Below are 25,517 nucleotides of genomic sequence, written 5' to 3' on the forward strand. Positions count from 1 at the left end.
CCGAGGGCCACCAGCCCTGTGGATTGGCTGGCTGCAGGAAGGGAAATCACGGGCACAATGAGAACGCAACTTGCACGTGGGATTACAAGGCTGGAAGGCAGAGCTTACTCAGAAGGGCAGCATTACACATGGAGGGAGAGCCGGTGAGCACCAGATCCAGGGATCTGGTGGCAAGGATTCCAAGGAGAGCAAGGACCAGATTACAGAATTCCAAAATTCCTGCCAGCTTCCCCATTGGGTTTTCTCGTGGAGAAACTGGCAGGGAGCATCAGAAATCCACCTCCCTTCCCTGCTTACATTTCCTACCTTCCCCTTTCCCAGGCAGCAAGGCAAGGGATTGCAAGACTGCCTGGGAAATTGTCACAGAGCAGTTGAAAACCAAGGTCGACATAAATGCCAGCAGCAGCCAGTAGCATCCAAGCAGCCGCTATTCCCTGAATTTTGCCAGTTACATCAACCCAACCCATTAGAGCCGGGAGGAGGCAAGGAACGTTGCGGGTCCCATTTCCAAAGGAGGTAATCTAGCAGGACCCAGAAGAAGGGCCTTCTCCGTAGTAGCTCCCTCCCTCTGGAATAATATCCCTCCAGAAATTAGACCGGCTCCCACACCCCAAAGATGTGGTTTTGCCAGCGGGCCTGGGGAATCCAGTGTGAAATGGCTGGTTTGAGGGTGTGTATTATCGCCAAGGGTGTGTGTGTTTGTGTTATTTTTTATTTTTATTTCTTTCACATTGCATTGTTAATTTTCTGCGAGTTGCCTTGAGCGAGCGATACAAATTTTCCTCATAAATGCAGGGAGTTCTCGACTTTGTTGAGTCACCGTTCTGAATTATGACGGCACTGAAAATGTGCCTTAGGATCGGGGGGTTTTTCCGCCCACCGTTCATAGCCCTTGCAGTATATCCCCACGGGGACGTGATCCAAATTGGAACTTTGCAACTGGTTCCTCCGTACGACGGGGGGTTGAGTCCCGGTGGGGCTGTGGGGGTGTCACATGATTCCTCTTTTTGCAACCTTCCGACAAGCAAACTCAAGGGACGGAAGCCGGATTCCACCTAACCCTCCCATGCGACAAAGGATTCTCTTAACAACGGTCCCTTCCTACTCTATTCAGGTAGGTAGGTAGGTAGGTAGGTGGGTGATAGATGATGGATGGATGGATAAATATAGATAAAATAGATGATGGATAGAGAATAATGATGGATAGATGATGGATAGATATAGATAGATAATAAGATGGATGGATGGAGAATAGCGATGGATGGATTGATGGATAAATATAGATACTAGATGATAGATGGAAGGATGGATAGATAAATATAGATAATAAAGATAGATGATGGATGAAGAATAGCAATGGATGGATGGATAAATATAGATAGATAATAGATAAGATAGATGCTGGATGGATGAAGAATAGCAATGGATGGATGGATAGATAAATATAGATAGATAATAGATAAGATAGATGATGGATGAAGAATAGCAATGGATGGATAAGTATAGATAATAAATAAGATGATGGATGAAGAATAGCAATGGATGGATGGATAGATAAATATAGACAATAGATAAGATAGATGATGGATGGATAGATAAATATAGATAGATAATAGATAAGATGATGGATGGATGGATAGATAAATATAGATAATTAGATGATGGATGGATGGAGAATAGCGATAGATAGGTGGATGGATGGATGGAGAATAGCGATAGATAGGTAGGTAGGTAGGTAGGTAGGTAGGTAGGTAGATAGATAGATAGATAGATAGATAGATAGATAGATAGATAGATAGATAGATAGATAGATAGATAGATGATAGATATTGTTTAAGGCCTCCTGCTTGAGCAGGGGGTTGGACGAGAAGTCCTCCCAAGGCCCCTTCCCCAGCTCTATTCTGATTAATTGAGAGTTCGGATCCCGCAGGAGCCACTGCTGCTGCTGCTGCTGCCTTTGACTCCAGGGCGGCGGCCAACGCCTCACGGAAGTCGGTCGGGGGAAAGCGGCTCCGCGGATCGCACCTGGGGGAGAGGGCAGGGGATGGAAATCTCTCGGCCGACGCCCGGCCAAGGCAGCCTCCGGGGACCTGAGGGCGCGGCGTCTCCCCAAGGTCAGCCCGGCCGGCTGTGTGTATGTGTGTGTGTGTGTCTGCTTCTCTCTCTCCGCGCCCTCCGCCCGGTCTCCGCCGCGCTTTTCCCGGGAGCAGCAGGAGGCTCGAGCCCCGCAGCTCCGACCGAGCCCGGCAAGCAAGAGAGCGGGGGGATGCCGGGGTGGGAGGTGGGGTCCCCTCCGGCCCCTCCTGGGGCGCAGCCCGGCCAAGCCCGGCCGGAAGAGGAAGGAGTTGTCTGGGCTTGGCACGGCAGGCAGGCAGGCAGGCGGGAGAGAGAGAGGCCGGGCTGCAACCCCCGGGACTCGTCGGGCTGGAGGTGGGCTCTCCTGATGGGGGTAGGTGGGGGCTTCTCTCCTCCCGCGGGGGTCTCCTGGTGGTCTCCCATCCCTCCTGGCATCTCTTTCTCTCTCCCTCCTTCCCTCTCTCTCCCTCTCTCTCTTTCTCTCTCTCTCTTTCTCCCTCTTTCTCTCATCTCTCTGTCCCTCTCTTTTTCTCTCCTCTCTCTTTCCCTCCCTCCCTCCTTTCCTCTCTCTTTCCCTACTCTCTCTCCCCTCTTTCTCTCCCTCCTTCCCTCTCTTTCTCTCTCTCTCTTTCCCTCCCTCTTTCCCTCTCTCTTTCCTCTCTCTCCTCCTCTCTTTCTTTCTCTCCCTCCCTCCTCTCTTTCTCTCCTCTCCCTCCCTCTCTCTTTCTCTCTCCTCTTTCTCTCACCTCTCTTTCCCTCCCTCCCTCCCTCCCTCTCTCTCCCTCTCTCTCTCCCTCTCGTCCTGCGGAGAGGGGGAGAGGCACAGCTGGTGAAGGAGGGATGGTAAGGCTGTGTGTGTGTGTGTGTGTGTGTGTGTCCAGGAATGACTTACTGCAGTTCTTCCACCTCTGGGGGCTCTGGAACATCATGGCTTGAGTTCCTTTGGGGCAATATCCTTTTCCCCATTGCTGTAAGGTTGCTATTTTTACACACACACACACACACACACACACACACACACACACACACAAACATACACACACACACAAGGCATAAAGGTTAGTCTTCAACTTAAGCTGTTCCTCCTTGAGTGGCCCTTCAAAGTTTTCAACAGCACTGGGGGAAAAAAGCAAACTAGGACCCGTTTTTTTCATACTTACAACCGTTGCAGCCTCTCCCCTCCCCCCTCCAGCGGTCAAGGGATCCATATTTGGACACTTGGGCCACTGATTGGTATTTATGACGGTGACAGCATCCCTGGTGTGTGTGGGGGGGGGGGATGAGTGATTCCCCTTGGGCGACCGTCCGATGAGCCAAGCAGTCGATGGGGAAAGCCCGATTCGCAGAACAACGGTTGATGCCGGCTTAACAATGGCTGTGATTCACTTAACAACGGCGGCCAGAAAGATCATACACAAAGGAGGAGGGGTAAAATTCACCGAATAAACGTCTCCTGCCTTGGTGAGAGAAATTTGGGGCTCAGTGGTGGCCTGTAAGTCGAGGATTGCCTGTCAGATAACAGAGATCAGACAATCAGAGTTGGAAGGGACCTTGGAGGTCATCTAGTCCAACCCTCCCTCCCCACCCAAGCAGGAGACCCTAAACCATTTCTGACAGGTGGGAGTCCAATCTTTTCTTGAAAGCGTCCAGGGATGAAGCTTTCCCACAACTTCCGAAGGCAACTTCTGTTCCATTGAATGATAAGAGTTGGAAGGGACCTTGTGGGTCATCTAGTCCAACCCCCACCTAAGCAGGAGACCTTACACCATCTCTGACAAATAGCAGTCCAGTCTCTTCTTGAAAGCCTCTGAAGGCAACTTCTGTTCCACTGGTTGATTGTCCTCACTTGTCAGAAAATTTCTCCTTGTTTCCAGGTTGAATCTCTCCTTGTTCAGTTTCCATCCTGTCAAAGCTCTCAGGAAATCCCAGCTACTTCCAGCTTCCTTTCTCTCCCTCTGTCCAACTTATGTGCCCCGGGGAACAAATCCACATCTCTGCCCCAACGATGACTCTCATTTTGTATTGCAGGGGTCTTCAATTTTGGCAAGACCTCGAAGACTTCAACTCCCAGAATCCCCCAGCCGGAGTTGACGTTTTGAGACCATTCGTTGACCATAGAGAGGACTCCTCCAGAAGATGTCACAAGGGGACCCTGGCACCCGGAGGGCAGAGGAAAACTCTTCCCGCGTCATTCTTGCCGTGTTTCTCGCGCTGTTTATCGACCTGCTGGGCTTTACCCTGATTTTGCCCCTCCTGCCCTCCATCCTGGATCATTTCAGCAAGAATGACGTGAGTAAAAAATAAAATAAAACGAAGCCGCATCGATTCCAACGTTTTTGGCCCTTCTTAAAACGTTGCGACTGCGAATACACACTTTTGCATGTGTCATGCCCCTGTTGGAGATGGACTCCGAGGGAGAGGAGGAACAGCTGACAGGGAGTGGAAGTGTGGCTCTGGAGGTTGTGAAGGAGGCTGGGGAAGGGCAGAGGCCGGCTGGGCAGTCAGAGGAAGACCCAGGCCCATCCCCTATCCACCCTAGGGCATGCAGGGAGGAGAGGATAAGGGAGAGATGGGAATGGCATGGTCTACAGGGGAGGAAAGGGCCTTGATCCCCTTCATGGGCTGCAGTTGTGACAACTGGTTAAGAGGACGGACATGCGTATGGGCCAGTGCTGGAAACAGTGTGGAAATATCTCTGATCTGTCGTTCCTCTCTGAGTTGGTGTCCTATGACTATCATTAAGTGTCGTACCTTATGATTCTCGACTCCTGACAAATGTATCTTTTCTTTTATGAATACTGAGAGTATTTACAGCAAGACAAATTCCTTGTGTGTCCAATCACACTTGGCCAATAAAGTATTCTATTCTATTCTATTCTATTCTATTCTATTCTATTCTATTCTATTCTATTCTATTCTATTCTATTCTATTCTTCTCTTCCCAGTGTGTGTACTGATATCTGTGGACGTCTTCAAGCCCTTATCTTGCCTGGTTCTCTTAATTGCTTCAGTGTGGTTTGTGTTGTTTTTTCTATTTATAATTTATAGGTATTTTTAGTTTAAATGGCATTTCCTCCTTTTCATAACTGCTTGTGGGGGAGTTTTTTTGTCTCCAGTCAAGGATATTCGGAGCTTGGAAGCAAAGTGAAGGAATAAAAGGAGCTTCACCTGTTTTTGTGACTGTTTATTTTGTATCCCACCCTGGGTCATCACAGTGTGTCTTGACCGTAGCATTTGCACAATATTGGAAAAATTAGAACGCTCCCATCAGATGAGGATGTAATTTGGAAAATATTAGGCTGTGCAGAGATGGATGGATCAACATTAAAAATAAAGGACGAAGAAGGCACAGAATACTACTTAAAATGCCAGTCCAATCTTTTCTTGAAGGTCTCAAGCATCATCACTTGGAGCATTCAAGAAGAGATTGGACTGCTGTTTGTCAGAAATGGTGTAGGGGCTCCTTCTTAGGTGGGGGGGTTGGACTAGATGACCTACAAGGGCCCTTCCAACTCTGATTATTTACTTATTTATTTAATTTACATTGCTGACTATTCGCCCATGGCGACTCAAGGCGGCTTAATGTCAAACCCTATTTAAAACAAAAAGTAAAAATAAAAAACAATAAAAACTAACAAAAAGAATCAAATAAATGAATAAAGTGCAATAGAACCAAATCTGGTAAAAAAAATTTAAAAAATCTATTATTATCTGATTATCTGAAGACACAGAATACTACTTAAGATGGAATAGATTTTAGGAGCGGTTAGAGATAAGAGGTAGAAATTAGAGGAAGAAAGATTGTCGCTATCCATGAATTAAATTTAAAGGTGGTTTAACATTACAAATATGCCAATACAACCAACAGAATTATAAATAAGCTAATATCAAGAGAAATCTAGTCAAAGCTATTCTGTTTCACTATTATTATTATTAGTATATAGGTTAATATTTCTTTTTGTTCTTTCTTGGCTTTTCTGGAAATGATATGCCCTGACAATACGCTGTATTCAAAATGTTTATGAATAATAATAATAAAAAAACACAAGTACAACCAGGGACATTATCCCACAACTTCTGAAGGAAACTTCTGTTCCATGGTTAATTGTTCTCATTGTCAGAAAATTTCTCTTTATTTCCAGGTTGAATCTCTCCTTGATCAGTTTCCATCCATTATTCCTTCTGGCTTTCAGGTGCTTTGGAAAATAGCTTGACCCCTTCCTCCTCTCTGTGGCAGCCCCTCAAATATTGAAACACTGCTATCCTGTCTTGTTTTTATTATTATTATTATTTTTTAAATGTAAACATTCCATCTTCCATTAAACAGTGTGCCATCTGAGTACAAATATCTCTGTGCAATAACCATCTAAATTTACAGAAGTATACATTACATTAATATTGCTTTTCTAATTTTACAATCATGATATTCATTTCTCCCTCTATAGTATTAATCTATGTTTAATACTATCCCTATATTCTTTTAATAAGAATATAGGGATAGTATTAAACATAGTAAGTCTACTAATCATACCAGTAACAGTCATCATATTGTTTACATCTCTATCTTAACATATTTTCTATATTTCACTAATCTAACTTCCATTTTTCTCTATAAACACCGATAGAAAAATTTCTCATGTCATATAATGTTCTGCTTGTTCTTTCTCCTTAATTGCTAGTGTTAATCTATTCATTTCTGCACATTCTAATATTTTCCTAATCATATTGTCATTGGTAGGAATTTCTTCACACTTCCAATTTTGTGCAAATACAATTCTAGCTACAGTTAATACATGGATAATTAAATATGCCTTCCCTTTCCTATAAGTTTCAGGTAAAATCCCCAACAAAAATATTTCTGGTTTTAAATCAATAGTCTGCTTTATCATCTTTTCCAGCCAGATATGTATTTTTGTCCAATATTTGGTAGACCCGGGTTTTGTCTCCAATATGACAATATTTTTGCAACTGGCTTAACGTTCTCGTTTTTTTTTTAAATTTTGTGTGTGTGTGTGCGGTCTTTTGCCTTGATTTGATTGACATTTCACTTCACCACTTCATCTGAGCAGCGGGAAGGAGCAGGAATGGTGGGCACGGGGTTTCTTAATTGTGAAACTTAAAATAAGGAAGCTTCCCAACGGCTGAAATGCTGAAATGGCATGCTGGAGTGTGAAACTCTTCCCTCCTCTTAGAAAGGAAGTGTCAGGATACACACTCCATACAGAAAGCAACACCATGCAACATGAAAGCAACACCATGCAACATGATTGTTGTTTGCAGACTCTGCAACAAACACCTCAAGGTTGCCAGACCAGCAACCCCTTTCTGGAAAAGTACACATAGAAATCCTGGTCCAAGAAAAGCCAACAATGGGACTTCCCGTCACGCAACCCAAGAGGGCAGCCTAGCAGTTGGAGGGACTCGGAGAGACACTCCACACAGCATCTTCCCAACACAAACACCTTTGCAAAATTCCCCCATGTCCGTCCCCCCCCCCCACTTCACAAGATCTTTTTTTTTTTTTTTTAATAAAACAAGTTTTATTGGTTTTAAAGACAAACAAAACATAAGACATCAAAGTATAAAACCTCCTTTCTCAAAAATTACTTATAAGTTTTAACAAGGCAAATAAAGCATTATTTTTTAAGGCATAGTTCCACATTATCACATTTCCATTTAAACACGTATATATCTTTTCCAAATTTCTCATTGTTTCTCCCTTCACTTTTATTCAATTATATTTCTTTCTATCAAGGTTTTGTTAATTCTCAATCAAGCATAAACACACAAAATACAAAACATAAAACAAGACACAAAAAGATAAAACCTCCTTAATTATCATTTATACATGTCTTTTCCAAATTTCTGTCCCTTTCGTTTTATTCTTCCAAGGTTTTATTAATTCACAATCAAAACATAGTTAACCAAAACACAAAACATAAAACATAAAACTTCTTTTGAAAAGTGGCTTAGCCCCAGGTTACATCTTTTTTTACAGACCTAAATCAAGTTCATGCTCACCTTATATACCATTCATATCTTATTAACCATTCTATATTTTCTATATAACTTCTCCCTTCTTTTCACTCTCTTAATTATATATTATTTATTTCACCTTATTTCAAAATCATTATGTTTGTATCTTTTGTCCGTTCTTTTCCAATCATCTATTTATCTCTTCTCTTTAGCAAAGAATTTCCCCTGTAATCACTTTTAAGGTGTGACGCCTTTCCCTAAAGTAACACTTAAAATAATACATAATTTCTATCCTGATTCTGCTTAGTACATTCTACATATTGTATTTTGAAAAAAAAAAGAATAATAAACTTATAATATAGTTAAGTATGTAATTTCCATTCTAATTCTAATTAATAGTATAACTAAGCATTAATCATTTTGCACATTCTCTTTAATATTTTATTAAATATTGAAATCTATCATTATAAAACATTTTAATATTTTAATATTTTGTTAAATCTTATAATATTCCAATAGACTATTTCAAATGCAAATACTACAATACTATCTTATGTACTCTTGCAGAATCTTTCTTAAATTATACACTGTCCTTTATCCTTTATCTCTAAAAAAGATATCTTGTTTCAGACTGTGGCTTTTTTCCCCTTTTCCCCTCCCTTTCTTCTCCAGTCTGATCCTTTTGCCCCCCCCCTCTCCTAACCTCCACCTTTTTAGCTTCCCCTCTCTGTTGTAATTCTCTTTTCAATTGCTTTCTAACATTATACCTTTTTTTCACCTTATTTTTCTTTTTCTTGGTTGTTTTATTGAATCTTAAATTCTCATTTTTCCTTCCTCTCTTCCTATTTTCTTTCTTAATCGAACTTTTTTGTCCATTAAAAATGGCTTCCTTTTCTTCTTCTTCTTCTCGTTCTCCTTCTTCCTCAAGTATTTGCTGGTACGTAGAAACTGCCATTTCTAAAAAGTGGAAGACAGCTCCCAATGAATTCTTGCCATTTTGTTCTCTTTCTTTTAATTTTTCATATTCCATTTTTAGTTGATCCACAGATGGTGCCATTGTAAATTTTTAAGAACAACCTAGATGTTTTTAATCTTAAAGTAATTTGCAAATGTCAAAGTTATCAAACAATCCAAACAGACAGAAATTATTTCCTCTTCTTCTCTTTGCAACTTTTCCTCCTGGGGCAAAATCCCAAATATATTTTAAAGCCGTATTACAATTAGTTGTTGGTCTTATAATCTTCAAAGCGTCTCCTCCAACAAGTTTTTAAAGATTTTTTTTTTAGTCCTCTCCTTCCCACTTATAACAAAGAGCTTGTTTTTACCTCAAAGCAGCAGGTTTTTCTGTGCTCATTTGCTTTCTCCGTAAGGAAGGGGAGTGAACTTTCCTTCAGCACTTTCGCCGCCGGTAACAAACTTCTTTTGGAAACAAATGTATCAATCCGAAAGTCAGGCTTCCAGGGTGTTTTAAAAGTAACTTAATGTCCCGGTTCAGCCAAGAAAACTTCTCCTTCTGTCTTCCTCCTGCACAGTCTTATCCGGTTGAAGATTCCTTTGTGGCTGCCATTTCTGACAGCCGCTCCACCGCCTCAGGAAAAAGGAGTCTAGCCGGCTGGGGAAAGGGGGTGCGATATCCCCAGACCCCTGCCCGGATCTCCTCTGTCTTCCACTGCCTCTTCGGGGCAGTGACAACCCCCAAATCCAATTGGATCGGGGGTACCTCAGCGGCGAGCACAACGGGGACCCGCAGAGAAGCGGATTCTTGCCGCCGCCGAAGCCTTGCAACCGGAAGTTCCACTTCACAAGATCTTTTAAAGTTGCGAAGAATTTTGTGAGAAGGGAAAAAGCTGGGGGCGTTTGGGACTTTATTTGAGAAGATTAAAAGTAAAGGGAAGGAATACAAAACAAAAACAATACCATTTAAGATTGTTAAAAGTAACGTAAAGGGAAGGTATCTAAAGTTGGTTTATCATGGTGGGATACAAACAGAAGTCACAGTCACAGAAAACAGGTGAAGCCCCTTTTATTCCTTCACTTTGCTTCCAAGCTCTGAATATCCTTGATGGAAGACAAAAAACTCCCACACAAACAGTTACAAGAAGAAGGAAAAAAGCAACACAAACCAAGCAAGATAAGGTCTGGAAGACGTCCACAGATAACAGAACACACACTGGGAAGGACGCCAAACTTAGAGACGAACCATAAACTAGAGATATTTCCATGGTTTGTTTCCAGCGCTTGCCCATGTCCGTCCTCTTATCCAGTTGTCACAGCTGCAGCCCGTGAAGAGAATCAAGGCCCTCTCCTTCCGAATAGACCACATCTCTCCTTTATCCTCTCCTCCCTGCGTGTCCTAGGATGCAGAGGGGATGGGCCTGGGTCCTCCTCTAACTGCCCAGCCGGCCTCTGTCCTTCCCCAGCCTCCTCCACAACCTCCAGAGCCACACTTCCACTCCATGTTGGGCTGTTCCTCCTCTCCCTCAGAGTCAGTCTCCACCAGGGGCATGACAGTTTATTTAATCGTGGCTAAAATAGATGCATTCTCTCCTGGAACTCTTCTGGACTTCTGGCTGACGTCAGGACTGAATGATGAAGCTTTGAAGCTTTGTTTATAGATAAGAGGTGAAATATGAGAAGATTATTTGATATATTGCAAGGGGGGAAAAGACTGCGATACAGAGGATGCACTTGGTGGGGTGGTTGTTTGAAGTGATGTTTTGTTAGGGGAGTGGAAGGTGCTTCTGGGGTTAGGAAAATGACAGAACAGTCTGCTTTCCATCTTGGGGTGATTTGATTGATTGATTGATTGATATCCCACCTTTATCAATTTCAAAAATAACTCAAATATATCCAACATACCTTCCTCCTCCTATTTCCCCCCCAAACAACAACCCTGTGAAGGGGTTGGTGCTGAGAGAGACAAACTAAGGCAGGACTAGATCTCAATTCAGAATAGAGTTGGAAGGGCACCTTGGAGGTCTTCTACTCCAGCCCCCTGCTCAAGCAGGAGACCCTCTACCATTTCAGACAACTGGCTGCCCAGTCTCTTCTTAAAAACCTCCATCGATGAAACACCCACAACTTTTGGAGGCAATAGGGATGGGAAGCATGATGGTGCCCTTATGCACGCCCCTACAGACCTCTTAGGAATGGGTATTCTCTCCTTTCCTTCCTTTCCTTTCCTTTCCTTTCCTTCCTTCCTTCCTTCCTTCCTTCCTCCCACTCCCTCCTTTTCTCTCCTCCTTCCCTCCCTTCTTTTCTCTCCTTCCTTCCCCTTCCCTGTTCTCCTTCCTTCCCCTTCCTTCTTTCCTTCCTTTCTCCCACTCCCTCCTTTTCTCTCCTCCCTCCCTCCCTTCTTTTCTCTCCTTCCTTCCCCTTCCCTGTTCTCCTTCCTTCCCCCTTCCTTCCTTCTTTCCTTCCTTTCCTAAACCTAAACTAACCTTCCTTATTTTATTTTATTTTTTATTTATTTGATTTGATTGGTCAATCGCTTACAAGATAATAGGTATAAGTATAAACATGAGTAAGAATACAGGAAATAGGTAGGAATAAATGGGGACAATAGGACAGGGACGGGAGGCACGATTGTGCGCTTATGCACGCCCCTTACAGACCTCTTAGGAATGGGGTGAGGTCAATAGTGGTTAGTTTGAGGTTAAAGTAGTGGGGGTTAGGTTGACCCCCTCTCTTCTTTGGGGCAGCCCCTCAAATACTGGAAAACTGCCAGTAAATACCAAAAGAATTCCGGCAGAAAGGAATGGGGGGCTGGAGGTGGCTCCCCTAACCCTCCCCTCCCTTGCCCAATTCCCTTCCTTTCTTCCCCAGGATGGACTCTACAGGAGGGTGCAAGCCGGCGTGGACTGGTTCAGTGGCAGCCTTGGCATTCCACCAGAAAGGAAGTACAACAGTGTCTTGTTTGGAGGTAGGAAATTCCCTTTATTGCAGGGCGGTGCCCCTGTTGGGCATCCAGTCTGGAGGAAAACCTCTGCCTGGCATTTGAGGGACTTGGAGAGAGGCCCCCTGGCCAGATTGGTAGTCAACCCTGCCCTCCCCCCGCCCTCTCTGGTGTCCCAAGAGCTGGTGAGGCTGCAGGGCACAGAGGGAAAAACCCAATGTCAGGATTCTGGCAGTTACTCCAATTAAATCGTGAGTCTTGAGCCACACTCCCAAAACTAAAACGGATTTATTAGAAGTTAACATTCTGGCATTAGCCTGGGCATAGACGACTCAGATACGTAATTCACTGTCACCCTTGATCCTGCTTTCCCCACCCCCCACCCCTCTGGGTGTATCATCCAACGAAACACGTCCATAGCCAAGAGTCATCGATCATGTTCTCCAATTAGATTTTTGCGCAGTAGAAGCTTCAGTCATCCAATCAGTCTTTGAAGAAAACATGAACAGAATGCACTTTCGATTCCACATCGCCACCTACTCTTTGAACCCCCCACTTCTTTCTGTTTTCAAGTATAAAACGTGTATACAAAATGTTTTAGGAGTTGACACTCAACAGCATGGAATAGGACAATTTCGCCACCACCAACTCGCTGCGGGACAACTCAACACTCCGATTTCATTATTTAAAACGATTACAACCTCGGCACTGTTTAAGACTGGTGGACTTCAATTCCCAGAATTCCCCCAGCAAATTTTTCCCAAATTTTTTGGAATTCTGGGAGTTGGAAGTCCACCGGTCTTAAACGTTGCCAAGGTTGGACAACCCCTGCTTTAAACCCATTACTTAGTGGTGGGGAAACAATGAGGTAAACTAAGTTGGGGTCAGTAGGCAGAAGTTGGCCTGCAACCAACGGAGCATCTCCACCTCTGATCTTCTCTTCCAGGTTTCATCGGCTCCCTGTTTTCTCTGCTTCAGTTTCTGGCCTCACCACTCACCGGAGCTGCCTCGGATTCCTTCGGGAGGCGACCGGCCCTGCTGGTCACTGCGGTATGTTGGTTTCAGCTGGAGAGGAGGCAATAGCCATAGCCCTTAGACTTATATACCGCTTTATAGCCCTCTCTAAGTGGTTTACAGAGTCAGCCTCTTGCCCCCAACAATCTGGGTCCTCATTTGACCCACCTCGGAAGGATGGAAAGCGGAGTTGACCTTGAGCCGGTCAGGATCGAACTGCTGGCAGTTGGCAGAGTTAGTCCTGCAATACTAACCACTGCAGCATCACAGAAGGAGGAAAGAAGAGAGGGAGGGAGAGAGGGAAAAAGGAAAGTTAAAGGGGTGGGAAGGAGGGAGGGAGGAAGATTAAAGAGAAGGAAGGGAGGGAGGGATATTAAAAGGTAGGTAGGAAGGAAAGAAGGAAGGAAGGAAGACAGATTGAGTCAAACTTGAGCTGGTCAGGATTGAACTGCTGGCAGCCAGCAGAATTAGCCTGCAATACTGCATTCTAATCACAGGGAGGGAGGGAGGGAGGAAAGAGGGAAGGGAAGGGAAGGAAGGAAGGGAAGGGAAGGAAGGAAGGAAGGAAGGAAGGAAGGAAGAATGAGTCAACCTTGAGCTGGTCAGGATCAAACTGCTGACAGTCGGCAGAGTTAGCCTGCAATGCTGCATTCTAAGTACTGCGCCAACAAGGTAGGAAGAAAGGAAGGAAATGGAAAAGGAAGGAAAAGGAAGGAAGGGAGTAGCAATAGAGTTATACAGCCCTCTCTAAGCGGTTTGCAAAGTCAGCCTCTTGCCCCCCTCCCCAACAATCTGGGTCCTCATTTGACCGACATCGGAAGGACAGAAGGCTAAGTCCACCTTGAGCCGGTCAGGATTGAACTACTGGCAATGGGCAGAGTTAGCCCTTCAATCCTGCCTTCTAACCACGGCAAGGATTCCCTGTACGTATTGGAGCCGTTTTCCTCCTAGGGGAAGAAACCAAGGAGCCGCTCCCAACATCAGCATAACTCTTGTCTGAGGAGGCCAAAATCTCTCTCTCTCCCCCCCCACTTGCAGCTCGGCCTGGTGGCCTCCTATTCTCTCTGGGCCATTTCTGGGAGTTTCGAGCTCTTCCTTTGCTCCAGGATCCTTGGCGGGGTCAGTAAAGGGAACGTCAGCCTTTGCACGGCCGTCATAGCGGACCTGCCGTGCCCGAAAGCTCGGAGCAAAGGCATGGTGAGTCCTTCTTCTTTCTAAGAGAATCTCAAGAGCTGCAAGGGACCTCGGAGGTCTTCTAGTCCAACCCCCTCCCGCTCAGGCAGGAAATACACCATTTCAGAAACAAAGCGTCCTTCTCCGATGCAGTTGCTAGCTTAGTAGGGATGACGGCTTAGCCTCTCAACCATCTTATCGGTAGTCCTCGACGTATGATCACAATTCAACCCCAAAGTTTCTGTTCCTAAGCGAGCCCTCGGTTAAAGGGAGTTTCACCCCGTTGTACGATTGTTCTGGCTGCCATTGTTGAGGGGGTCGCTGCTGTTGTTAAGTCAGTAACCACTGTCATTAAGTGAGTCTGGCTTCCTCCCCCTCCCCTCGACTGCTTGGCAGAAGGTCTCCAAAAGGCATCACATGATTTCCTCCCCCACCGTCATAAAGAGGAGTTGGTTGCAAAAGGGTCTGAATTTTGATAGCTGACCCTACAGATGCCGCAAGGGTCATTTAAGTGGGAGGAACGGTTGTACGTCCCTTGTTTCGGTACCGTTGTTAACTTTGAACGGTCGCTAAATGGACTGTCGTAAGTCGAGGACTGCCTGCATATAACCACCCATTCTTGTTTTCCCACTCGGAGCAACTAACCGTACATTAAAATCAGGGTTGGGATTCAACCAGTGTTACAACTGGTTCAGTTGACTACGTTTTGCTGCGCATGCATGTCTTGCTGCGCACGCGTGTAAAAAAAACCATCAGCTGTGCCACCCGGACAGCTGAAAAGTACTGCGCGCAGGTGCGCAGCGTTTGAAATGCCTCTTTTTTCGCTACTTTTTCAACCTCGGCTGTGCCGCGCAAAGCAGCTGAGGTTGAAAAAGCAGGAAATAAAACGACAGGTAAGAGCCCGGGGTGGGCAGGTGGACCACACAGCATCAAACACAGAATCGGCGAATTTGATCCTAGTTAGAGGCAGATATTTCTCTCTTTGGGCACAATGAGAATGTATCCGCAGAACAAAACTCCGCATTGGCAACAGGAAAGGCATCCGGCCATTAAAACACTGTGCTAAATCCAGCCCCGATTCCACCCCGCAAGGGATTATTAAAAGGGGTCATTAAAAGAGGATGATGATATTGTTAAGTGAATCACTGCAGTTCTGGTTTCCTTGTCTTGGGTCTAGTTGTTTCGGCCTGCAGTGACCCGTAACGCCACCTTGAGGGAAGAAGTTGAAACAGTTTGTATTCAGGATTTAGTGCATTATTAATAATTATCACATAATTAATATAATTAAAATACAGCATTAATTATATAGCACCCGTATTATATTAATAATTAATGCAATGTAATTATAACAATTATAATTAATTATATATTGCATTAATTATATTAATATAACTATTACATAATCATTAATAATTATTTAGTGCATGATTAATAATTCTCTGAATCAGTGTGAGGCAGCTTGCTGAACGTGACAGAAAGAAAGGAAAATGCACCCACATTTTTAAAAAAAACATTTTTTGTGTTCCTGAAAATATTTATGAACACCGGGGCCCATTCAGGAGAAACCACGGGAGGGGATTATGGTCAGGGTTTCTTGCTCTGGAAGCTTGTTTAAAAGAGGCATGTTAGCCAAAAGGACATTTGCTGACTCCTCCCTCCAGGCCATGATTGGGCTGGCTTTCTCCCTGGGCTTCACCCTCGGGCCAATGCTGGGCGCCTTCCTTGCTCTGGAGACGGAGAAGGACCAAGTCTTCTACACAAGAGCCGCCATCTTTGCCACCATCTTTGCTGTGGCTGATTTCCTGTTCATCCTCACCTGCTTGCCAGAGACGCTCCCAAAGGAAAAACGGGTAATATGTTTTCTGAAATGAGTGTGTGTGTGTGTGTGTGTGTGTGTGTGTGTATGTATATGTATATGTTATATGTATATGTATATGTATATAGTGTGTGTGTGTGTATGTATTTTGACCCAAACCCTTTTCCAATAAAACAAACATGAACCAACGGGAACAGAAACCTTTTAATGATTCTTACGAATCCCCGGTTAAAAGGCTGCTGCAAACTAATTAACTTTGATAAGCACGAGCCTCGCCAAAACTGTGCAAGGCTGCCAAGAATAACAGATTACCTAGAAATATTTTACAACACAAGAGTCTTCCAATACCAACTAAGATACTGCAATGTCCATGAGGCTGAGTTTCAGAACGTCTTTGCTTCCTGCAAAGAATGTTCGCTTCACAGCTGGCTTTTTATCTTCTTGAAGGAGGGGCCATTATTTTGCAGCCTTACTCCCGAGTCACCTGTGCTGCGGCTGCAGCTGCTCTTTCCTGCGAGCAGCCCTGCGTGCATGCACACTTGGCACAGGCTCCTCGGGAACCTCCTCATCGCTGCTGCCAGCCCCAACAATCTCTGGAGGCAGCAGTCCACTTCCTGATGGTCCTGGCCCCTCATCTGAGTCCTCGCTCTCCTCAGCCATCCGCACCTGCTGCCGGATAACCACAACAGTGTGTGTGTGTGTGTGTGTGTGTGTGTGTGTGTGTGTTCCAGCATAACTCTAGGGTGGGGATGGGGGGATGGAGCTGCCCTACTTCTTACCTTTGGACAGTTGTAGCCAGGCCTTGCACACCCCGACACCTGCCTTGCCAGCCCATTTCTTCTGCAGCCAGCAAGGCTTTCCTGAAGGCCTCTGCAGCCGATAACAGAGCTCTGGATCGATCCTGACCTTTGTTACCAGCTCCAGAGGCCTTCAGGGAAGCCTTGCCAGCCTTGCCGTCTGCAAAAGAAATGGGCTGGCAAGGCAGGTGTTGAGGTGTGAGAGACCTGGCTACACCTGTCCAAAGGTAAGTAGTAGGGCAGCTCCATCCCCCCCATCCCCACCCTGGCTTAATTTTTATCCGTGCACTCTGGAGTGGGAGGGATCTTAATTAGGGCTTATTTTGGGGGTAGGGCTTATATTGGGCGCAAGTTTAAAAAATCAAGCTAGGACTTACTTTTGGGATAGGTCCTATTTTCAGGGAAACGAGGTATTTAGAAGACATAGATAAGGACATCTGAAATTGCGGGTACCGGGTTGCTGGGGTAACCATCAGCTGTGTGTAGGATACGCAGCCTGTGTGTGGAAGCGTGCGGGAGGGTGGTGGAAATGCCCTCCGGCACCCTTACTGTGTCTTTTTTCTGCCTTGGGCAGGTGTCCTCCGTGGTATCTGGCTTTCAGTCGGCCTTCGACCTGATCAGTCCCTGGGCCTTGTTCCGGTTCTCTGCAGTGCGGCAGAAGATGGGAGGACCTTCGAGAGACGGCAAGTCCTTTTCCGTTTTCTGTCCTGGGGTTGCCTGACGATGGGGCTGTCAAAACTCCCATTTCATTGAGGGTTGTGTTTGAACTCAGGGGGCCAGGGTGGGCGTGGCCAGGGTGGGCGTGGCCAGCTCAATGTCACTCATGTTGGGGGGCACCAGTGGAGGCCCAAGCACACAGCCAGCGAAAACAGGCTCCCAAGCTCCGTTTCTGACTGCGACGGCGTCCTGCAACCCTCTGTCAGTGAAAACGGAGCTTGGGAGGGCCACACATGGCCCTCCCAAATTCAATTTTTGCTGGCATACGGCACTGCGAGCCAGTCCTTTGCTGGTTCCAGGGTGGCCTCATGGCTCAGATCAAAGCACCCCACAGCCTTGAGTTTGACACCCCTGCCTTATGACAATGACTCTTTTTTTAAAAAAAAATCTAGAATATAATGGAATGGGGAATATGGAATTATTTGGAATGGAATATAGCAGTGGTGTCTAACCTTTTGGGGCTCCTGTGCTGATAATTGCGTGCACGCTTGCCCGCTTGTCCTCATGTGCCATCACCCAGGAGGCAATGCGCAGGGGGTCCCCCCCATGCCTCCTGCGCATGCGTGCACAACCTGCGCAATCTGCACTGTGCGCTTCTGCACATGCATGTTTCCTGCGCACCACTGCGCCCCTGCACATGCGCGCTACATACCCGACAATCAGCTAGCGGGCGGTGCGCACGCATGCGTAGTTGGCCTTTTCTGGGCGAGTGCTCACGTGCTGTCAGTAATGCCACGCCTGCAATAGTTTCGCCACCACGGCTCTAACCATTCATACCCTTTATGCCAAATTGAGCAGCATTTGGAGTTCTCCTTCTCTCTCGTTTCTAATGTAAGCATGTCCATTTCCGCACATTCTAATATTTTGTGTAGGACTAAGTCCTCTGTGCTGGGTCTGTCTTTAACCTGGTTTGCAAAACAATAATAATTCGGAAAGACTGGTTGACTCCAAGTGTCAGCATTCCTGACCCTCACCTCACAATTTCCCACCTGACACCAATTCCAACCCATAAGTTTGCGAAGGAAAGAGGTTTTGTTGATGTTTACCCATCAGCCTTGGTGGTTTTATTCCTCCCGCAGGTCTCCAGGTCCTGGGCTTGGTGTACTTCCTGTACCTCTTCCTGTTCTCTGGCCTGGAGTACACGCTGGGTTTTCTTGTCCATCAGCACTTCCACTTCAGCAGGTATTTATCCAGCCTGCAAAGACGGGGGTCCTCTTAGCAGGCAAAAAACAGCTTTTGGCTTTTTCCTGCCAAAGACTTCCCCAGTGACACTCTGGGGAAACCAGCAGAGAAGAGGCCAAGAGGCATGATTGCAACCAGCCGTTAAGTGCAGAGGTGACATTTCAGCCAGTTTGGATTGGTTCTGGCCTACCAGTCGTGGAAATTTTGACTAGTTCGGAGAACTGACAAATACCACCTCTGTTTGGCCCCGCCCACCTGCCCCCGCCATTACCTCCTATATTTCCTTGTTTATTAGCCCAGCTGAATCACATGCCGTGCCTCAGCTGAGCTAAAAAACAATTCAACTTACAGATCTGTCAACTCTGACAGAGCCTTCCGCATGCACGCAAAGCGCATGTTAGGCGCGCGCACATAGAACCGGTAGGAAATAATTTGGAAACCCCCACCCCCGGTTGAGCGCAAAGAGACTGCCAAACACAACGGATAACAATCGCATCACTGGCTTGCAAGCGTTTTGCGACGGTTCCTTTTGCAAGTCATTAAAGCACCACGTCTGGGGCGGTTATAACTTCAGCCGGTCATTAAGCGAGGACTACCTCTATCACTTTTGTGCTTCCTGAAGCAGGGTGACCTTTCTGGGACTCCATCCAGCTGTGTCCATCCTGCTACGACCACCCTTTGTGTTTTCAACTTATTTCTTTTGTGTTTCCTTGTCTTTAGCCTGGACCAAGGCAAGATGTTTTTCTTCATCGGGGTCACTATGGCGGTGATCCAGGGAGGCTACACCCGCCGGATTACGCCAGGAGCGGAACTGCGGATGGTTAAAATTGTGAGTGTCCTTTGAGCCCTTCTGATTCCGCTGTGTTCCGACGATGCTCAAAAATGACATCTTTTTAATTCTTTGATGCTAAGTTTTGTGTTCCCTGCCGAGCACACTGTTCACACGGAAACACACAGACACCACCCGAAAGAGCACAAAACCATTTCTCAGCCGGTCCTTGAGTATTGAAGATTTGTCCTGAAATGAATACAAACGCCAGCTCCTTTTGGAGTGCAATGGTGGCTTATTCATTAGATCAGCAAACAACGAATACTCCTCTCTGACAATAAATGGCTAAAAGCCAGGCAAGGTTTGAGTAGCGTTGGGTTTGAGTTTGCTCCTTTGTTTTATTACCATTATTGTGAGACACACCGCACCGCACCCAGGCAGTTCTAGTTCTGGCCACACCTAACCCATTATCCCTAATGCTGTTAACCCTATAACATGTCTACATCCCTAACCTATTCCGACCCTCAATAACTGACCCCCCACCTGGTGCCACCTTCACCATGTTTAATCTAAGGCTTACTTATCACCTATAGCAGGGGTCCCCAACCGCCGGTCCGCGGACCGGCACCGGGCCGCGGAACAAGCCTTACCGGGTCGCTGGTTGCTGGGCGCCGCCATCTTTTTTGGTAAAAAGCGCTTCTGGTGAGCTTTTCCGGGTAGAAAGCTCACCGGAAGCGCTGTTTCGTCATAAAAGATGGCGGCGCCAGCGCTCGTGAGCTTTTCCGGTAGAAAGCCATTTCTACCCGAAAAAGCTCACCAGAAGCGTGGCGCCGCATCTTTTTATGACGAACAGCGCCCGTGACGCCACCGGAAGCGCCTTTTCGTCATAAAAGATGGCGGCGCCCAGTTGACGCTGTACCGGGTCGCGGCGCCCAGCTGATGTCGGAACCGGGCCGCGGCCGAAAAGGTTGGGGATCCCTGACCTATAGGTGCCCCAACTCCCTCATGCACCACATCAATACATGAAAAGAGCCATTTCCAGCCCCGCAGTTGCTTCAGAATCCATCCTGCGGCTCACGGCTCTGCTGAGTCATTCTAAAACAGGGTGTCCAACCTTGGCAAGTTTAAGACTTGGACTTCAACTCCCAGTGTTCCTCAGCCAGCAAAGCTGGCTGAGGAACTCTGGGAGTTGAAGTCCACAAGTCCTAAACTTGCCAAGGTTGGACACCCTGTTCTAAAGCAACCTTCAACACCATCGCCTAGCACACAAGCAGCAAGACAGATCCGGTGTCAGCGGAGAGAAGGCGACATTCTCCATGGCCAGCTGACTTGCTGTGAGGCGTGTTCAGAGCTTGACAGGCTCCGTAGCGAACTCAAGAGTCCGACACCGTCCGTCGGTAAACGAGTCAGCCTCTTTCTTGAAAAGATTGGCACAGGCAGTCTTCGACTGACAGCCACAACTGAGCCTGAAATTTTTGTCGCTGAGCAAGACAGTTGCTAAGTGAATTTTGCCTTCGTTTTACGACCTTACTTGCCCACCGTTAAGGTAATCGCTGCAGTTCTTAAAAAGTTGGTAACCCGGTTGTTCAGGGAATCTGGTTTTTCCCAGACTTGGCTTATCAGAGAGGTCACAAAAGGGGAATGACGTGACCCTGGGACGCTCTGACCGTCGTAAATATGAGCCAGTTGAGTTTTGATCATGGGACCAAAAGCTGCAATGGGGGAAAATGGTCATCAATCGCTTTCTTCGGTGCCGTTATAACTTTTGAGCACTTACTGAGTGAGCTTTTTTACATGGAGCACCAGCTGTATCTAAGTTGGGTATTTTAGACCTGTGGTTCACGGTCCCCTACCAGGTGTTAACTACTAACAAATGGAGTGATTTACTTAATAACTGTGGCAAAAAAGGGATGACCAATGAGGAGATTTCTGATTCCTTTGGTTTTTTTTTAATTTTCCCTGGACAGGCAATCATGCTGTCAGCTCCTGGCTTCCTTTTAATCGGCTGGAGCACTAACGTCATTGTCCTCGGTACAGGACTGTTGTTTTACTCTTTTGGTAAGTTTCTTGCACAAATCTTGTCAGCGGCGAATGAAAATCAGGAAAAATGTGCTATGCATCTAATAAGCTTCTTCGGCTCTAATTGGATGGCAGGGAACGGAAGGATTTACATTCCTTGCAGACAGCTGGTCATATGCATCATTTTAGAGGGTCGTTGAGGCCGCTTGGAGGTTTGTCTGTGTCCTCAGGGTCACCTGAGTGGCGCAAATGGGTGTGGAGCCTTCTTGGAACTATTGAAAGTATTGTGTTATGCACTGTTCAGGTGACCCTAAGGAAACAAACCAACTTCCAAGTGACCTCAGCGACCCTCTAAAACAGGGGTCCCCAACCACCGGTCCGCGGACCGGTACCAGTCCGTGGAACAAGTCCTACCGGGCCGCTGGTTTGCTGGGCGCCGCCGTCTTTTTTTGATGAAAAAGTGCTTCCGGTGAGCTTTTCCGGGTAGAAAGCTCACCGGAAGCACTTTTTCATCAAAAAAAAGATGGCGGCACCCAGCTGACGCTGGTACCGGGCTGCGGCGCCCAGCTGATGCCGGTACCAGGCCGCGGCATAAAAATGGTTGTGGATCACTGCTCTAAAAGGTTGCAAATGATCACTTGTTTGTTGGGAATACCAGATTATTGCTAGTTTTTAGGAATATGTAATCCTAGCAAGGCCCGTTTTGCTAAGCAAGACATTTGATCAGAGCTGTCAGTAGTATTTATTAAAGGAGGACCAAAAAAAAAAAAAGTAAGAGAATTATATTATCAGAAAACGGCCCCTTGGTAGTGTCTGTGGAGATTGTCAGTCATCCACTTGTGGTTGTCCCAAAAGTTCATTTTCAAAAGGGCAACTGGACTTTGTTTTTCCTCGAAGACATTTTGCTTCTCATCCAAGAAGCTTCTTCAGTTCTTGGATGAGAAGCAAAATGTCCTCGGGAGAAAATAAAAGTCCGGTTGCCTTTTGGGAAAAGTACCTTTGGGGCATCCCTTGCTGGTGAGAAGGTTGCCTTTAACGGAAGCTGACGTGAGGTCCATTCTGAAGCCCACCTCCCTTCTGGTCACGCAAAAAAGGTGCTTCCACAAAGCATGGCTGCGTGAGGGAGAGCATCCCTCTTCACACTGGTGGTGGGGCGGCTTCATTTGTGCACCCCCACCCCCACAGAGGTAGCTGGGGCAACCTTACAAAAGACGCAGCTGCTTTCATGCTTTAAGGAAAGGTGAGTTCCTCTTGTAAACGCTTTGTACAGCACTAGTAAGAGAGAGAGAGGTTAATGGGGGAGAGAACTGCAACTGCTCTGGTTTCAACCTTGAGGAAAAGTAAGAGAACAGAGTGGAGACATGCTTAGAGTACTCCAAGGGAGGGGAGGGGCTGCTCTGGCAGGCTTGTGGTAGAGATTGTCCCAGTGGTGGGATTCGATTTTTTTTTACTACCGGTTCTGTGGGCTTGGTGGGCGTGGCTTGGTTGGCATGGCAGGGGAAGGCTACTGTAAAATCTCCATTCCTTCCCCACCCCACTAACCTGCTTTCCAGCTCCGTTCTCCTGTGCAGGGCAACCAAAGGAGACCCAGCCGATCAGCTGGGACTCAGGAGGCAGAGAATAGATGGGGGTGGGGCCAGTCAGAGGTGGGATTTGCCGGTTCTCTGAACTACTCACGATTTCCACTACCGGTTCGCCAGAACTGGTCAGAACCGGCTGAATACCACACCTCTGGATTGTCCCTTGCAAAGTTGCGGAGTTGCACGCTCTCCGGTCTTAACAGCCCTTGTTTACTTCGCTTGCAGCTGCAGCTGTAGTCGTCCCTTGCTTGTCTACGGTGGTATCCAGCTACGGTAAGCCAACAGCCTTCGGGTGTCACATTTTATGGCCTTCAGGTGCCACATTTCTGGCTCTGGAGCTGAATGGCATAGCTGCTATGCTCCGGGTCTTGCATTCGCTGGAACGAGCAGCCCGTGGTGTAACCTCTGTCCATCTCTTTGCATTCAGGCATTTCCGCAAACACAAGAGAAAAAAAAGGGGCTACTTAGAGCAGGGGGTCCCCAATCTCTGGCCTGCAGTCCACTACCAGGCTGTGGCCGGTTTGTCACCGGGCCCCACAAGTGGCAAGCAGGGGTGCACACACTGCTCAACTTGCACAAGTGGCGGGCCGCTTCCCTCTCCCTCCCCCTGCCGGGCTGTCAAGCTGTCAAGGTTAGAGACCGCGGACTTAAGAGAAGTGTTCTCCAGCTGGGAGATGAGCTAATTCATCTGAAGATTGTTCTGTGTGCAGATTTTGAGAACCGACTCGAAGCACTTTCCTTAAAAGCTGCTTCTGATCTTTGCATTAGCAATTTCACAGCAGTTTGAGAAGCAAGCTCAGAGAGCACCAAGGACGACTCCTCCTCCTCTCCACAAATCTCACTCCCTTCTAGCACTGATGATGTTGCCTAGCTGGGTCATGAAACGTCTGCAAGAAAACCAGCAAGCTCAGAGAGCCCCAACGACTCCTCATGTTGAACCTGAACTGCAAATATTCTCCTTTATTAAAATGGCAAAACCTAGTGAGGAAACTAGCCTGAAGCTCTTCTCTGTTTCCCCCCCCCCCAGGGCTGGATAGCCAAAAGGGGATTGTGATGGGCATCCTAAGAAGTTTGGGCGCCCTTGCGAGGGCTCTTGGGCCGGTGGCATCGGCAACAGGTAACTGGCAAGGGAGGAAGTGCCTGTCCCTCGGGAGGAGGTGGTGGTTGGTGGCAGTTTCCAAAGGTCAAAGTTACTGGCCAGTGGTGGGGTTCAAAAACTTCTCCTACCGATTCGGTGTGAGCACGCGCTTTGCAATTCACCTTCTGCTGCAAGCCCTGTGTGTAAAACAGCTGACGTGCGGCAGTCGGTTGTGCCGTGCAAAGCAGCTGAGGTTGAAAAGCAGGAAATAAAGGTAAGAATAGGCCCCGGGGGAAAGTGGGAGGAATGGGCCCAGCAGCTCATCGTTGGAGCGAACCGGGTTTTGCTCACAGATGATCCTTGGAGCTACCGGTTCAACCAAACCAAGCCGAACCGGTAAATACCACCACTGTTACTAGCCAAATGAAGCACAACTCTCCCCCATACTCCTAATTGGGAATTCATTTGGGTGGGGGGGCGGGTACATTGGGTCTGCTCCTGGCACCTCTGGGGAAAGTTGCTCAAAGGTCCTTAAAATTGGTTTTTGGGCTTGCAGTGTACTGGCTGGCCGGAGCTGAAGTTTGTTTCACCGCTTGTGCCTCTTTGTTCCTGCTGCCCTTTGTCCTGCTTCGGTGCATGCCAAAGCAAAGCAAACAGGAGTGAACTACTTGGATGGCGGTTTCCCTGGAAACTGAAGAATTCAACTCCAATTCAAGAAACCGAGTCGATCCTTGGATGACCAAACCAGGGCCATCGGTGTATTTTTCACAGCAGCCTTCCACCGTCTTTTGCCTGCATTGCCTGCCGAGGTCCTTCTGCCTTCCGATCTGGCTCTTCCCATGGGACTGTGTGTATGTGTGTGTGTGTGTATGCCAGGGTGTGAGCAATGACCCATGAAAACGAGCCTTAGGACAAAGCTGCCCTCCTACAAATAGGATGGTGAAGATGCTCAGTGCATCATGAACAAAGCCTCCTACAACCAAAGTCCTCTTCCTGCCAGCTGGAAAGACCTGTGGATTTCCTCATTCAAAGCAGGACGTTCACACACACACGCACACCTTTACGGGTTGGCCCACAAGGTCTTTGTAATGAGGCCGTGAGACCCAAACAATGTCATGTTTGGTGACTTAACCTTGGATTTGGCATCTCTAAGTTTCAGGTGAAGGTTTGTTGCTGCCTGTCTCACATAAGGCTCTCCCCATTTGCCTTCACCTAGATTGGTGCTCTTTCTCCGTGCCCTTGTGCCTCTTTCCTTCAGCGTCCTTGTGCCCCTTTTCGTGTCCTTATGCCTCTTTTTTGTGTCTTTGTGCCTCTTTCTTTTTGTCCTGGTGCCTCCTCCCTCTTTTCTTCAGCATCCTTGGGCCTTTTCTTCATGTCCTTATGCCTCTTCCCTTTTTTCTTCAGCCTCCTTGTGTCTCTTTTCTG

General features: G+C 46.8%; 1 protein-coding gene across 1 annotated transcript; it reads left to right on the forward strand.

Annotated features, from left to right (window-relative positions):
* The first annotated feature begins 1,975 nt into the window (after nucleotides 1–1,975).
* SLC75A1 (solute carrier family 75 member 1) lies at nucleotides 1,976–25,214 on the forward strand. The gene is made up of 13 exons (XM_087963464.1): nucleotides 1,976–2,114; nucleotides 4,105–4,365; nucleotides 11,878–11,974; nucleotides 12,894–12,997; nucleotides 14,000–14,158; nucleotides 15,796–15,984; nucleotides 17,322–17,430; nucleotides 18,544–18,646; nucleotides 19,367–19,475; nucleotides 21,383–21,473; nucleotides 23,240–23,287; nucleotides 24,042–24,131; nucleotides 24,649–25,214. Exons 2-13 carry the CDS (start codon nucleotides 4,213–4,215, stop codon nucleotides 24,753–24,755), a joined length of 1,359 nt encoding a protein of 452 aa, XP_087819590.1. The 5' UTR covers nucleotides 1,976–2,114; nucleotides 4,105–4,212; the 3' UTR covers nucleotides 24,756–25,214.
* Nucleotides 25,215–25,517: the final 303 nt, after the last annotated feature.

This window comes from Notechis scutatus, chromosome 4, assembly GCF_049901735.1.
Source record: "Notechis scutatus isolate UNSWTSFEM ecotype Mainland chromosome 4, rNotScu1.2, whole genome shotgun sequence".
NCBI classification, from domain to species: Eukaryota; Metazoa; Chordata; class Lepidosauria; order Squamata; family Elapidae; genus Notechis; species Notechis scutatus.

Coding starts and splice junctions, on each gene's coding strand:
- SLC75A1 (XM_087963464.1), top strand. CDS start 4,213: ATGTCACAAGGGGACCCTGGCACCCGGAGGGCAGAGGAAAACTCTTCC. Junction 15,985..17,321: donor CGCTCCCAAAGGAAAAACGG/GTAATATGTTTT, acceptor TGCCTTGGGCAG/GTGTCCTCCGTGGTATCTGG. Junction 19,476..21,382: donor AACTGCGGATGGTTAAAATT/GTGAGTGTCCTT, acceptor TTCCCTGGACAG/GCAATCATGCTGTCAGCTCC.